The 16800-nt window shown below is 38.4% G+C and overlaps 1 protein-coding gene across 1 annotated transcript; it reads right to left on the bottom strand.

The window, feature by feature from the left end:
- Positions 1-4563: 4563 nt before the first annotated feature.
- LOC138871946 (uncharacterized) lies at positions 4564-4992 on the bottom strand. The gene has a single exon (XM_070149872.1). The coding sequence runs from the start codon at positions 4990-4992 to the stop codon at positions 4564-4566; it is 429 nt and encodes a 142-aa protein (XP_070005973.1).
- Positions 4993-16800: the final 11808 nt, after the last annotated feature.

A 16800-nucleotide genomic window follows, 5' to 3' on the forward strand; every position in this document is an offset into this window, starting at 1 on the left:
TAATGATATTAATGAGACGTTATAATTGGTAATCGTAACTGTTCATGAAGATTCTGTAACGTTTGAGGTCATTCATGCTCATTAATTAATGATACATGAATCTTTCTTCTTTACTGTCTTGATTCATTCCGCTGGTACCTCTTCATGTAACCATTTAAACTTGAGCATTCATGCCTTCCCTTCTCGTGAGTGATTTGCTCGTATTTGTTACGACTCGTGCCTCTTTTAATGCATCTTTCTAGCTGTTACTTTCTTACTGATCCATGTGTCTCGACATATCAGCCACTCTTATAAATCCACGTGTAATATTTATTTTTACCAATACAGATAGTCCCCCCACTTGCCAAATATTCTGCAATTGAATATTCGGGAAGTGGTATGTATTTATGGCGGGAACTTTTGCCGTCGTTTCCCATGTACCATTATGTTTCCTTCAGAACCGTAGCGTCATATGTCATTTCCATTTATTTCATATGCCACGTGGCCTTCGTTAATTGGTCCTGCAACTCTCCAGTGATTTCTAGGGCTTTTTTGCGGCTGCATTAGTCATGAAGCAACTGTTTTATTATGACGTTCCCATCATGACTCACTTCTTATGACGGTTACTCCTTCATATAAGTACATCTTCTGCAAAAACAATTCCTCGCTGTTCTTTGTTCATAGTAGTTCTCATTCTTCATCTCATATTATTTTCTCATATAACTATGTCTTTTTCAAATCCTGATCCTCATAAAGTTGTTATAGTGGATAAACTTCCCCCTTTATCTGCTCCTACCAAAAGTAGAAGAGGTAGTAGTCTATGCAGTTTAGGGTCTGTTTCTATCCGTGGTTCTTCTTCTCAACTTAGTACCATTACCCCGTCGTCTTCTAGAACTAGGGCTTCTTCTTCACATAGATCTTCTGCTTGGAGTAGGGATTCTAGTGAACCACTTCGTGAACCTACTGTAGATGAGATTATTCCTGCTGAACTTTCCTTCTTTACTGATAGAGAATCGATTAGAAATCAAGTTACTTCCATGACTTCTCACGATCGTGCTGATGTTTACCCCTCTCAGATTACTGAGGGTTTGATTTCCCTTGTGCGGAGAGACTGCCATTGGAAATTTGATTTCCCAATTTTAATTCCTAATGCAAATCAAAGAATCACCTCGTTCAAAGCTGGCTATTCTTTTGTGTATACATATCCCTTTACGTTGGGTTTTAGACCTCCTATTGACTCAGTCATCATAGAGTTTTGTCATTTCTTCAATGTTTGTTTAGGACAGATTGGTCCTATTGTATGGAGGGTCGTGGCATGCCTTAAATACTTGTCAAACTTGGCTGTTTTACCCTTCAGCTTTTATCATCTGATTCATCTTTATTCCCCCAAGTTATTTCGTTCTGGGGTGTTTACTCTTGTGGCTAGGAGTAAGAGGGTTTTAGTGAGCCCTGAAGATGACAAGGATCGTGGTTGGTATACCTGATTCATTGTTGCTCCCACAACTGGGTTAGTGGGAGAAAAGAACATGCCTTTCCCAGAAAAGTGGAACTTTGCACGTAAGTTTCTTTTCACATTTATTATTTCTCTTCTTTGTTTTGTGAAGAACTTGAGAACTCATGATTGTTTTATTTTTCTATTTCAGCAGCCATAGAAGCTGTTGAGGAAGTCCCAGATATCCGTGCTTGGACAAAAAATTGTTAACCGTTGATTCTATGGAAGTAAGGTCCCGGAAATACCTTTCTAACAGGTTTGGATGGAAAGTGAAGACTCGTGGTATCTTTCTCTTCTAATTTCTACTTTGCTTTTATACTTACTTGGGACTTATTAACCCTTTTCTTTACTAGGGTTTCCCATTCGGGGTGATTTCTACTTCAAAACTCTCTATGGCAATGGCTCAAGAGATAATCTTGAGTTCTTTATCAAAAAGAAAAGCTGAAAGAGCACACAGTTCTGAGAGCGAAGAGGAACGGGATGAAGGCTCGCTGGTTTGCAAGCCTCGAGCTAGGAGACGTATCGTTTTAGATGACAAAACTACTTCTCCTCCTAATTTTGTTCCCATGCACGAACATGAAAGTGCTACCTTAGTGAGTTCTGATGACGAGATGTTTGCTTCTTCCCACAGTTCTACTGAACAACTCTTTTCTCGTAGGTTTGATGAAGATTTTGACTTTGTTTCTGAAGAAACGCCTCTTGCTTCTTTTCCTGTGTCTGTTCCAATCGATCCTCAGATCCCCGCATATGTTGCTACTGCTCTGCCCATGGCTATTTTGACTCCTCGACTATTCCTACTGTTACAACTTCTTATGCTGAAGTTGGTTCCTCTAGTAGGGCAACGAAAAGAATTACCATCGAAGTTCTTGAGGATGGTAATCTTCTAAAGAAATATGGCCAAGCCGATGTATGGCTGAAACCATTGATTGGCCCAGTTGAGAAGTCAAAATTGGAGACCCACAGTTCTTTAACGTGGATGAATGATATCGTACATTCATCTTTAAAGGTATAAGCCTTAGCTTTTTATTTTGCACGTGATTTCCTTTTTATTGGTATCACATTTTTCCTTTCTTTGTGTAGATCAACCTCATTGGAACGGATATGATGAAGAGGATAGTCCACACAGAGCAGTTAATGAACAATTATCACATCGAGGCAGAAAATTGGAAAGAACAGTTTGATGGCCTTCAACTTGAGAAAGAAATCTTAGAGGAAGAAAAGTGTACCTTGGAGCAACAAGTGAAAGTAATGGTAGCAGAGTTAGCAGTTGAGAAAGCCTCATCTAATCAGACGGGCAAAGATAAAAACCTTCTCAAATCTTCATTTGCTGAGCAACTTTCTAAAGCTACTAAAGAAATTAGGGGTCTGAGGGAACTACTGAGCCAGAAAGAAGTTTACGCTGGGGAGCTTGTTCAAATGCTCACCCAAGCTCAAGAAGATCTCCGAGTGTCTTCTAACAGTGTTCAGTTTTTAGAGAGTTCACTAGCCCCCTTACAGGCTTCGTATGATGCTGCCTTGAATGAGAAGGAAGAACTATGAAATGAAATTGAGCAATAGGAAAGAGATTATGAAGCCCTCAAAGATAAGGCCGTTGTTGAAGTTAGTTGGGCTTTCTTGAACACACGCTTCGATACTTTAACGGAGGCAAGCCAGGAAGGCTTTGACTTAGCTGCTGAGATTGCAAAGATAAAAGAAACTATTAAGAAAACCCAACAGAGTCAAACCTTTTCTTCACCTGCGATTGACGTTCCCGAGGGTGATGAAGTTACTCCTGGTGAAACTGCTATTCAATATCCTTCTGCTCAATTTGTTCCTCCTGCTATTGATGATACTATTCCTCATCTTATTGGTTCAGATTTTGTCCCAAAGTGAAAGTTTGAAGAGTTTGAAGTGTTGTTTCTCTTTTTTTTAATTCGTGGAATATTTGGAAGTTTTATCCCTGGTCCTATTTGGGGGTTTAGTAATGTTTGAAAAGTTTTACCCCTAGTCTATTTGGGGTTTAAGTAATCAAGTTGGAACTAAATTCTATACTTAGTTTTAACCAAGTTTATAATATTATTAAGTTTTTGTCTAACTCTTATAATAACTTTATTTCGAGTTTCTGTTATACTCTTTTAGCGGTTTACCCTCTCCTCATTTCAGGGTTTCAAGAAAAATGTTTGTCTTATATTTATAAGTTTGGGCTTTATTTCCGTCTATTTCAATGTTTGGGTTGTTGCTTTATCCTTTATTATTTAACTTTCCATTAAAAATGCTTCAATGATTCGTGACTCTTTTGAATAAGCACAAATTACAAAAGAGGACCCTTTTATATACGACACTTAATGAAGAAGACGTCTCAACTTGATATTGGTGTAAACATACGAAAGAAGAAGTAGGAACATACATATTTCTTAGAATAACTTGAAGAAGTTTTGTATTCTTGAACTTTCAAATTGTAAACTTTACATGTATTTGTATAACGTCTACAACTCTTTTATAACTATTTTCTTTATAACAGATTTTACAAGATTCAAGGGTATATCTTGCAACCCACAACTAAATATTGCCTTAAACCTAGATACTCGTAAGATTTTGTAATTTACATATGCGAGTGTATTCTTCATCATCGGTTTTTGAATCAGGCTTGAATTTTTGGCTTTTTGGCTCTTGATTTACTCGTTCTTAACTTTCATTTGTTGGGTACATTGCTTCACGCTTGACTCAAATTCTGACTTTTCTAGTCTTCTTCGCCTCCCATATATATATATATATATATATATATATATATATATATAGTTCCCCAAGTGTTAGATCTTTGAAGTATGAAATCTCGAGCACTTGACTATTCCTTCCATGTGGTCCATTTCCTGAAAAAGGAAAAATGGGACCCAGAGGTATAATTTTAGATGATGACTGCTTAACCCTTTTATTTCCATCAAAAAAGTTGTAACCCAGACCGAGGATGATTTTGTATCCCGCGTGTCTTTTAGGTCTAAGATCATCATTTGGTGTGGGCTAGCTTTGTGCCTATCATCTAAAATGGTTAGTACAACTAAAAAAGAATAAATTTAGACCTTGGATAAAAGATACCTGACCGGGGGTTCTCCTTTTCAGAAATAATACTTCTTCAAATGAACATCATTCCAATTTGATGGGAGTACTTTGTCGTCCATTGTTTCTAACTCATATGCACCCTTTCCTGCAAGTCCTTGAATCTTGTAAGGTCCTTCCCAATTTGGGCTCAACTTTCCTGCATTGGATGCTCTTGTTGATTGAAAAACTTTCTTGAGTACGAAGTCCTCAATCTTGAAGTACCTAAGATGAGCTTTCTGATTGTAATATCGCTCAATAATTTGCTTCTGCACTGCCATTCTTATAAAGGTTGTTTCTATCCTTTCTTCAAGCAAATCGAGATTTATTTGCATCTCTTCCTCATTTGACTCTTCGGTTGCTTGGGTGTATCTCGTACTTGGTTCACCTATTTCAAATGGAATTAAGGCCTCAACACAATACACAAGTGAGAATGGCGTCTCTCCCATACCTGTTTTTGTTGTTGTTCGGTATGCCCACAAGACACCTTGTAACACTTCCGGCTATTTTCCTTTTGACTGCTTTAATATTTTCTTTAGGTTATCAATAATAACCCTGTTTGTTGATTCAACTTGTCTATTGGCCACTGGATGATAAGGTGTTGAAGTTATCCTTTTAATCTGCCAACTTTGAAAAAATTCTGTAATTTTTGCGCCTATAAATTGTAGGCCGTTATCACACACGATTTCTTTTGGAACTCCAAACCGGCATATGATGTTTCGTCAAATGAAGTCCCTGACTTCTTTTTCTCGCACCTGTTTGAAGGCACCTTCTTCTATCCACTTGGTAAAATAATCAATGAGTACTAATAAAAATCATACATTTCCTTTAACTTGTAGTAGTGGACCCACAATATCCATCCCCTACTTCATAAAAGGCCATGGTGCAATAACCGATGTAATAACTCTGCTCGGCGATGCATATTGTTACCATATCTTTGGCATTTGTCACATTTAGCCACAAAGTTTTCTGCCTCTTCTTCCATTTTAGGCCAATAATACCCTGCTCTAATTACAAATTTTACCAAGGATCTTCTTCCTGCGTAATTTCCACAATGTCCTTCATGTACTTCTCTCATAACATACTCTATCTGAGAAGGTCTGAGACACCTTGCTAAAGGACCACCGAACATCTTTCGATATAAGTTGCCTCGATCCAAACAATAACGGGCGGCTTTTCGTCGAAGTGCCTGAGCCTTTTTCTTATCTTCAGGTAGAATTCCGTAATGCAAAAAATTAATGATCTCGTTTCTCCAATCCCAGGTTAAATTATTGAAATTTACCTCGTTTTTATCTTGATCAAGTTTCGAATGAAACAAATGTATTTCAGAAGCGTTTTCTTCATTTGTTACTTCTACAACGGATGCAAGATTAGCCAATGTGTCTGCTTCAATTTTCCAAGATTAGAATTTCCTGATCAAATCTCGTGCCTTTTCCAAATATTGTTGCATCCTCGCCTCTCTAACTATATAAGTCCCCTGCATTTTATTAACTACGAGCTGCGAGTCGCTTTTGATTATAACCTGCTCTATTCCGAGCTCTCATGCCAATTCTAAGCCTGCAATCACAACTTCATATTTCGCTTCATTATTATTAATAGGATGGCACTTTATGGGTTGCTTTATAGTTTCTCCCGAAGGTGGGATTAGAACAATGCCTAAACCCGCTCCTTTAACATTCGAGGAGCCATCGGTAAACAGGATCCAAATACCTAGATTAGACCCGTTAAATACTAGTAGTTCCTTTTCTGCTTCTGTTACCATCCCTGGGCTGAAGTCTGCCATGAAATCTGCTAAAACCTGTGATTTTATCGCAGTTCTAGGTTGCTATGTGATGTCATATTAACTTAGTTCTATGGCCAACTTGGCTAATCTACCTGATAACTCTTGCTTATGCAATATATTTCGTAAGGGGTAGGCGATCACTACAGAGATGGGATGATATTGAAAATAAGGCCTTAATTTTCTAGATTCCATTATTAGTACTAAAACAAATTTTTCTAAATGAGGATATTGAGTTTCAGCATCCAATAAGGACTTACTAACATAATAAATTGGAGATTGTTTACCTTTATCTTCTCGAACTAACACAACACTTACAGCCATCTCCGACACAGTGAGGTAGATGAGTAGCCTTTCTCCAACATTCAGTTTAGCCAGCAACGGTGGATTTGTCCAGTATGTTTTTGGGTTTTTGAGTGCTTGTTGGCATTCTTCAGTCCACTCAAATTGGCTTTGCTTTTTAAACACTGAAAATAACTTAAAGCTTTTCTCCGAAGATTTAGAAATAAATCTTCCCAATGCTGTTATCCTACATGTCAACCTATGCACTTCTTTTTTGCTCGTGAGTATATTCGGTATCTCTTCAATAGCTTTAATTTGCGCTGGATTTACATCCATTCTTCAGTTAGAAACAAGGAAACCTAAGAACTTACCTGATGACACGCCAAATGAACACTTTTCGGGATTTAACTTCATATTGAATTTGCGGAGAATCTGAAATGTATCTGACAAATATTGGATGTGATCCACCACCTGTGTTGACTTGACTAACATATCATCAATGTAGACTTCTTCCATGGTTTTTCCCAGGTGCTCCTGGAACATCTTCGTTACTAACCTCTGGTATGTGGCTCCAACATTCTTTAGACCGAAAGGCATGACTTTATAACAGTAAGTCCCCCTTTCTGTAATAAAGAAAGTTTTTTCCTCATCTAAATGATCCATTTTATCTGATTATATCTAGAGTAGGCATCTAAAAAACATAACAATTCATGTCCTGCAGTAGCATCAATTAGTTGATCTACGTGCGGTAAAGGAAAAGAATCTTTAGGGAAAACTTTATTCAAGTCAGTATAGTCTACACAAACTCGCCACTAACCATTATTTTTGGGTACCAGTACAATATTAGCTAGCAAAATTTAAGATATTTACCTCTTGGATAGACCCAATTTTTAAAAGCTTTTGTACCTCATCGTGAATCACCTGATTTTTGAAGGATCTTCCTTTTCTTTTGTTTAACAGGTGGGTATGTTGGATCTTCATTCAGCTTATGGGTCATCACCTCCAGGGGTATACCTATCATATCTGAATGCGACCAAGCAAAGCAATCTGCGTTAGCTTTTAAGAATTCAATTAACTTACCTTTCAATTATGGGCTCAGATTGGTTCCGATGTAAACTTTTCTGTCCGACCAATGTATAAACAGCACCACAACTTCAAGTTCCTCGATTGTTGTTTTGATGTTTTCATTTTCTTCTAGCTCTTGAATAGTATCAGGACTTGAGTCTACATCTGTTTGTCCATCTTCAGTTGAGGTTTGAGTTGTTAAAACCTCAACTGAATTTTCTAGTTGCTATTTTTCATCTGCAACATCATTTTGTATGCTTGAATCTGCCGTTGATTTAAAGCCTGTTGATCACCACGGATTTGCCTAATTCCTCATTGCGAAGGGAACTTAATAACCTGATGTAAAGTAGATGGAACAACATCCATCTCATGAATCCAAGGTCTGTCGAGGATCATATTGTACGCCATGTCCATATCTATTACTTGAAATTTTGTATCTTTGACTACTCCTTCTGCGAATGTGGTGAGTATTATCTCCCCTTTTTTGACAATGCTTGAATTGTCAAATCCAGATAAGGTACGTGCTTTGGGTACCAATTTTTCATCAGCTTGCATCTCTTTTACCACTCTTAAAAGAATGATATTAACAGAGCTACCTGGATCAATCAAAACTCGTTTCATATTAGTATCATGTACAAGTTAAGATATTAACAGTACATCATTGTGTGGGATCAACACGCCATTTGCGTCTGCATCATCAAATATTATAATGTCTTCTTCCAAAACTTGGCGAACTCGCTTCCCGTGGGTGACTGTGATTTTTGACACCTTTTTGCAGCTGTATATGTCACATCATTAACCTCCTCTCCTCCACTTATGACATTAATCATTCTCTTTGGTGATAGAGGTTTGGGTGGCTCCTGTCTATTCTTCATATATGCTTGCTTACCCTTCTCACTAAATAAATCAGTTAAGTGCCTTTTTTTAACAAGTGCTCTACTTTACCTTGTAGCAATCTGCAATATGCTATTTTATGACCGTGATCATTATGAAACTCGCACCAGAAATCTAGGTTTCTTCTGTTGGGGTTCGATCTCATTTCTTTTGGCCACTGCACCTTATCTCTCATGCTTCTTAAAAAATCTACCAACTCAGATATGTTAACATGATACTGTAACCACCAATCTTCGTTTTTGAACTTCTGTCATTGTCCCGCGTATCTCGCATGTCTCGCTCCTTTCCAAACTTGCATGACGAACCCGAATATTTGTCCCTTGATCTGGAATCGTACCTCGGGTTCTCTAGTTTTGTACGTGAATCCCTTCCTATTGGTCCCATATAAGGTTTGTACCTGTTCTTACCGGATCTTTTTTCAGTTTCTAGTCTCCTCGAACTTACTCTTTCATCTCCCCATGACTGAGTGATAATATCTTCTTCTATCCGCAGCTTCGTGCTATACCTATTGTAAACATCATTCCAAGTTGTTGCAAGGAATTCTCGTAAACTTTCTTTGAGTCTCCTTGTGGCTTCTGAGCTTTTTTCATTTAGATTACTTGCAAATGCCATACCCGCCCAATTGTCAGGTACACGTGGTAACATCATTCTTTCACAATGGAATCTATCCACGAATTCCCTAAATAGCTCCATATCTGTGATGACCTTTTGAGTCATCACTTGTGTTGTAAGTGAATTCAGTGTTCCGAGGGTTAAAAACCTCCTTTTACCTCACCTTGATTTACGTGCGTGGTCCGGACCTATATCCGGAAAACCTTCTATGCAAAAATATGAGAAATAGACCCGGATCAGTGTTTCGATAATCCCGAGAGGTCCGCAGTAAAATATGGGACTTGGGCGTATGCCCAGAAATGAATTCTGAGGTCCCAATCCTTAGAAATCAATTTTTGAAAGAAATTACTTTACTGAATTATCTAAGAAATGAAGAAAAGAATTAATGTTTGAACCCATTATTATCGGGCCCGTATTTTGGTTCTGGAGCCCGGTACAAACTTGTGATAGTATTTGAAAGATAACTGTGAAATTTGGTAAAAACGAAGTTTATTTGACGTGAGTTGGACTTCCGGTTGAAGAGTTATGAACTTTGAGAGTTCTTGATGAAAATATTGAGTTTTGAGGTTTAATTCATGATTTCTTTGAGTTAGTATGCACACTTGGTTAGGAGTTCCGAGGGCTCGGGTGAGTTTCGGGTAGGTTCCGGGATGTCTTAGGCTTAAAACATGGATGTTGCAGGTTTAGAGAAGTGCAAATCTCTGAACCCGCCAGTGCTGACCGCATTGGTTTTGGTGCTGTCCGCGGTGGGGGCTGTGTGGCCGCACTCGATTTTGTGCGGTCCGCACAGGTTCACTTGTCCAACTTCGGAAGCCTATATCTTTTGATCTACAAGGAATTTTGAGATGATCTAAAAACAAAAGTTGTAGCCCGTAGTATCTAGTTTCCAGAAAGGTAAAGAAAGCACAATCTGAGCATCTGTAGAGAAAGTTATAGCCAAAATACTAAAGCATGTCACTACAATCCAGATGGAGGGTTGTGCGGCCGCACTTGATTTTATGCGGTCCGCACAGGGGGTCTGAGAGGGGTATATTAAAACGGGATTTTCAGTTATTTTCATATTTCAAAACCCCCAAAAACATAAGAGGTGATTTTTCAAACAACTTTTCTTCTCCAAAATATTGGTAAGTGATTTCTAACTCATTTTCTTTACTTCTTAACTTCTTTTTACAAGATTTCATCTTAAAATCTAGGGTTTTCATGGTGGAATTGGGAACTTTGGTAAAAACATAAGAATATTGAAATTTGGGGAGTTAGACCTCAAATTGAGGTCGGATTCTAAAATAAATTATATATTTGGGTTCGTGGGGGAATGAGTAATCGGACTTTGGTTCGAACCTCGGGTTTTGACCAGGTGGGCCCGGGGTCAATTTTTGACGTTTTGGATAAAACTTTGGAAAACTCATTTTCATGCATTGGGGTTGATTCATTTAGTGTTTATTGATGTAATTAAGTAACTTGTGACTAGATATGAGCGAATTGATGGTGGAATCAAGGGGTAAAGCTATAATTGAAACGTGAATTATGTTCGTGGCATCGAGGTAAGTGTTTGGTCTAACCTTAGCTTGAGGGATTAGGAGTTGTGTCTTATTTTCTACGTGTTAATTTTGGAGTACGACGTATAGGCATGGTGATGAGTATCTATACGTCGGTGTCAAGCATGCCCGTGAGTCTTGTATTGTAATTGTTATGACTCCGTTGTAAATTATTGCACTTCACATGTTATTGAAATATTATTGTTCCCTTACCGGGATGTTATTGAAATATTATTGTTCCATTGTCGGGATGTTATTGAAATATTATTGTTCCCTTGCTGGGATATTGTTATATTGCTCTTGTTCCTTGCTGGCATGTTGTTATATTGCGCTTGTTCCCTTGCCGGGATTCTTTGTGATTGTTGTTGATTTGTAATTGGGATTGGGTGGCATGCCTTCCACGGGATAAATGAAATGGGAGCGGGTGGCACGCCTGCCACGAGATAAATAAAATGGGAGCGGGTGGCGCGCCTGCCACGAGATATATGAAATGGGAGTGGGTTGCACGCCTACAACAAGATGTGAAATGAAAGTGAATTTTGTCTTTGTTTCCCTTATCCTTGTTAGTAGTTGGATTTTGGTTCCTTTATAATTCTCTTGATATTCTGTTTCTACCTGTTATTCCCCGAAGCATGCTTTCCCCCTCCCATCTTTACTTATTTATTCCTGCTTTACTTTCTGCTGTATATTATATTACTGCACAGATTTATTTGGTAGTCTGGTCCTAGCCTCATCACTACTTCGCCGAGGTTAGGCTAGGCACTTACCAGCACATGGGGTCGGTTATGCTGATACTACACTCTGCATTATGTGCAGATCCCGGAGCAGCTCTTGGACCATAGTTTGGAGTCTACCTTCAGTCCACGCGGAGATTCAAGGTAGACCTACAGGCGTCCGCAGGCCCTGGCGTCTCCTCTATCCTTTATGTCCTGTTTCATCTCTTTGCTTCAGAAACAGTGTGTCTTTTATTTTCAGACCTTGTATTTAGCAGTCTTAGACCGTCTGTGGTATTGTGACACCAGTTCTGGGTGATTAAGGTTTAAGCTGTTGTAATAGATGCATGTTCAGATATTTTATTGCTTTCTTCCTCTTATTCTAAATTTCCGCTGTTTACACGTTATTGTTTTATATAATGTTAAAGAAAATAAAAATTGGTAAAAGGGTGTCACACCTCCTTTTTACCTACACCCCGGAAGGGGTGTAAAGAGAGTTTTTCCAATTAAAGGACAATCGAAACGGGATTTATTTATTTAATTCAGAGTCTTCACTTGGGAGGTTTATGGTGTCCCAAGTCACCGGTTGAATCCCGAATCGAGGAAAAGATTGACTCTGTATTACAGTCCACGAACCAGAAATCCGGATAAGGAATTCTGTTAACCCGGGAGAAGGTGTTAGGCATTCCCGAGTTCCGTGATTCTAGCACGGTCGCTCAACAGTCATATTCGGCTTATTTATCTGATTTTAATACATGTTGAACATATGTGCAAATTTTAACTTCAACCGCTTTTTATTTATTTTTTAAGGAAAATTGCAACGTCATTATAACAAGTCTTGAACCACGTCACATAACTGCACCTGTGGTTTTTGACATATTTTAACATCGTTGAGATTCGGATTTGGGTCACATAAATGCGCACCCGAGTTTAGGAAGGTAACTTTATTAAAATACGCGCCTAAAGAGACTAGCGCGTTATTACTTTGGGGGAAAACCGTGAAATTCGCTAAACGGCCCGTCCCGAAATCTAAGTATTTTAATATATACAATTATCGAGGGCCCCGCAATTTATGTGTTTTAATCGGCGAGGCTCATCTCATGTGTTTTTAAAAGGGCAAACCTAAAAGCAACTATGATTCTCTACTTTATTTGTCTTTAAAAAAAAAGAAATCTTAATTTATTCACTGAGATTATCCAGATTGTTCAAACGTGCTTAACAATTATAATCAAGGAAAAGTCGTATTCACTTATTAGAAATTAATGAAATAGTGATCCCTAGAATCCTTGTTTAAGACTCAGAATACTTATGTATTAGCTACTGGAAACACGATCATGAAAACCCGATTATTTTTTAGGTTGATCCGAACTAATATTACTAATTGACATTAATGAACCTGCTATTTAAATGGAAAACACGATTATCATATGGATTCAACTTATGCTACCTAAATCAAATTGACCAACTTATTGACCAAAACTTAACAGACTTGACCATTGCTTCATTGACTTATGCTCAAACACTAATATTAATTTGGGAGGACCATTTTGAGTTCACATGCCAATCAAAAATAAAAGAAACTTACTCATGAGAAATGGTTTAAGCCCTGAACTAATATTAACCATTATGTCAAAATTCCAGCTACTGACACACGTTTGGCTTAGAAATAAACTTGATGTGGTCAGTGCCTCCTGCTTTCAACTTAGTTGTAATTTTAAACTGCTTTTGGTTCTTAAATTTTAAATGATCAAATGCTCAACTAAATAAATACTAACCATACTATGTCTAAAGCTAGAAATAACCATAAATCAACAGTCCAGCAACTTACATAATTCAACTTAATCAGTCCAGTTATACACCCCAATTAATTACAGCGTACAGCGAACCAAACTACATAAGTTGTATAAAAACATAATGAAACTATGAGGACAACAGATCTACGGCAGAAAACTTCAGTTTCATTTTCACCATTCCGACATGAGATAATACATTGAAACAGTCTGAGATGTGTACCTGGAAGTTGAATCAAATAGAAAAGGAGAGGTCAGCAGTAACAGGCAGAAATCAACAATAGCCCAGAGCTTAACTCAACCAAACCAGGAATAGCATGAACCCAGTAGAAACCCAAAAAAAAAAACCAAACACAACCTTGACCAAACCAACTGGTATTGAATTTTGATTCAAACAAACAGATCCAAACCTATAAACGACTCCAAGTATAGAGCAGAAGTAAAAGAAGAAAGGCTCTAGCTATTTCAGATCCTAGGCGAGGCAGTGAAATAGTAGCTATTCTTTTTCAACTCCCAAAACTCTCTAAATGATCTTGAAGCTGAATGTCTTAACACTCTATCTCTCTCAATATCTCCAAAACACATCCCCTTTTCTAAGGTTTGCCCTGTATTTTTATACCCAAAGACAGACCCCTTTCCCCGCCTCTTTTAACACTTAGATCATTAAGAAATGTATTTCTTCCATCATATTCTCTGACAGCCACTACTAAGTGTCTAATTTCATTATTTAACTCAAAGGTGTATGGGCAGTACATACTTTAATTACATTCTCATTAGGCCTCCCCATGCTATTATGTTTTGTTCCCCACTACTACTAAACAAATGCATTAGTTTAATGTCACACTAGTACTTACTGGACAAACACTCAAACTAACCATTTTTTAAACTTTTAAGTCCCAAATTATCCACTGAAACTCCTGTGATTACTATCCTACCCCAATCCTTTTAGACATGTATGAAACCTCGGCTATAACCAATTCAAACCTGTCAATTGACTAATTAGATACATGAAACTAACTCCCAATCAACAACATTAGGACAATTCAACAAGGTCAGATTCATATCAGAACAAACTTACCAGAACAATCAAGTAGATTCAAATCACTAAACTCAATCATCAATTGAACTCAAATCAAATCCAACAGCATTTCAACCAAGATAGGGATTCAATGATTCAAGACAATAGTCAGACTGGACTTTTAAGGTCAAAAATTGATTCACACAGATGCATAAGAATAAGCTATCTATAGTGGGAACAAATATAACTCTAAATTAACAAAATGCTGGAACAACAAGTATACTAGCTATGAGCCCTGAGGCTGAGAATACAAAGGTCAGAAGATAAACAACATCCAATATCTTGAAGAGAACAACTGAACTATAGACATGAACAGACCAATCGACGAGACCATTTAATTGATTCAACATATGCCAATCGACCAAAATGAGAGAAACTGGACCAGAAAAAGGTCCGAAAAAGGAGGAGAATTAATTGACAGAAGTGATGAACTAAAACGGAACTTAATTAGATAAAAAAAATAACAACAAGAAAAATAAGAAAAAAGAGAAGGAATACCTCAAAAACTACAGGCTAAATCCAATCCGTTCCAATCGAAACTTCGACTTGAGGTTTGAAGCCGAAACAGACCTTAATCGAGTGTTCTCGATTGAGAACATACGACTAAGATCGGCCACGACCTCAATTTTCTTTTGGATCGATTCCTAGGTTTTGTTCTTCTAGGGCTCGTCAAACTCAAGCTTTACCTCTGATTTGAAATTCAACCAGTTTCATAGGGATTCGAGGGAAACTGGTATGGGATTTGGGGTGAGGGAGTCAAGGAGGTTACTGGGTGTTAGTTAGGGACGGTTTGAATATGGCGCCGCCACCAGAGAATCTTGTGGCGGCGCTAGGTTTTGACCTTCGAATGAATATTCGAAACACTTAGGTTTGATTCGAAAAAGATCCATGATGGATTCGTTATGAAGGAGTCAAGGGGGGTATGTGGTGTTAATTTGGGGTTAATTAGACGAACTAGGGTTCCGGTCCAATTTTCGATCTAATATTCAAAGCAAACGACTGGGATTCGAGGGATAAGGGTTATGGATTCGGAATGGGGAGGTCGAGGGGAATCAGTGGTGTAAAGATGGGGTCATTTGGACCATCGGAACCGTCGTGAGGCGATTTCCGGTGGGCGGAGTACGGTGGTGAAGGGTGGCAGATGCATTTGGTCTTTGAGGTTTGGAGACAAGGAGGTGAAGGGGGGTCTGAAAGGGGGGGCAGGGTACGTTACACGTTTATAAACGGGGGGAGGGATCTGAACCAGGCTGCTAGATCAATTAAGATCGACGGCTTGGATCAAATCACTAAACGGAACAGCGTTGTTTAGATAGGCTTGAGACCGGGTTGGTCTTTGGTGAAAATGAGTCGGGTGACGGAGGAGTTGATCTGGACCGTTGATCAACTGAGATCAACGGCCCAGATTGAGCGTTACTAAAACGACGTCGTTTGGTTTGTCTCTAAGATTGACTGGACTGGGTACCATCAAAACGACGTAGTACTTGCCCTATACTACGTCGTTTGATGGTCTTTGGGTTGACAGACCTGGGCCGGGTATGAGGGGTATTTTGGGCCTGGGTGGATTGATTTTGGGGATAGCCCAATATGATTTTCCTAATTTAAAAACCAAAAATCCTAGATTAAATCAATAAAACCAAAATTAACTTAAAATACTAATCAACTCCTAATAATAATTATCACCAAAAATTAAACACCAATTAAAATAAAATCACACAATTTGGACATTAAAGGCTAAAAATGCAAAGTACATTATTTTTGTAATTTTCATTTTGTAAAACAAACTTAATTACTCCTACTTGTAGAATTAAATCCTAAATGCAAATGCAAAATATTTTTGTATTTTTATTAATTTAACAAATAAAAACATGCATAGACAAAAGCCAATAATACAAGAAAAATAAAACAAAATTCACAACAATTGCAAACAAACAAAATTATTTTATTTTGAATTTTTTGGGAGTAGTTCTCGTATAGGGCAAAAATCACATGCTCACAAAGGGTAATTTGTCTAATAATTGGCTTGCCTAGCTCACATTAGTAGGCGCTATCACAACTCCCGAGGGTGGAAAATCCGGGTCGTGACAAGTTGGTATCAGAGCTCTAGGTTACATGGGACTTATAGTTCACAGACAAGCTTAGTAGAGTCTGAGGGATCGGTACAGAGACGTCTGTATTTATCCCCCAGAGGCTACAGAGTTAGGAAAATTTCACCTTCATTCTTTCCTATCGTGCGGTTTGGTTTCTCAATGCTAATTAAATTTCTACTATGTTCTTTCGCAGATGGCGAGAACACGTGCTTCCTCATCCACTGACCAGTAGCCCGAGCCCCAACAGCAGCTCCCACGATGGGCAGAGGGCGAGGCTGAGGCCGTGCTAAAGGTTGAGGTAGGGGCAGAGCTCAGCCCAGAGCAGCAGCACCCGCAGCGGAGCTTCAGGTTGACTTTGATGATGAGGTTCCGGCCCCAGTAGTTCCGGTGGGCCCAGCTCAAGTCCCCGAGGGGTTTATTG

The sequence above is a fragment of the Nicotiana sylvestris genome, chromosome 6 (assembly GCF_000393655.2).
Source record: "Nicotiana sylvestris chromosome 6, ASM39365v2, whole genome shotgun sequence".
Classification (NCBI taxonomy): Eukaryota; Viridiplantae; Streptophyta; class Magnoliopsida; order Solanales; family Solanaceae; genus Nicotiana; species Nicotiana sylvestris.

Excerpts from the sequence above, each read along its gene's own strand:
- LOC138871946 (XM_070149872.1), bottom strand. The coding sequence starts at position 4,992 with ATGGGAGAGACGCCATTCTCACTTGTGTATTGTGTTGAGGCCTTAATT.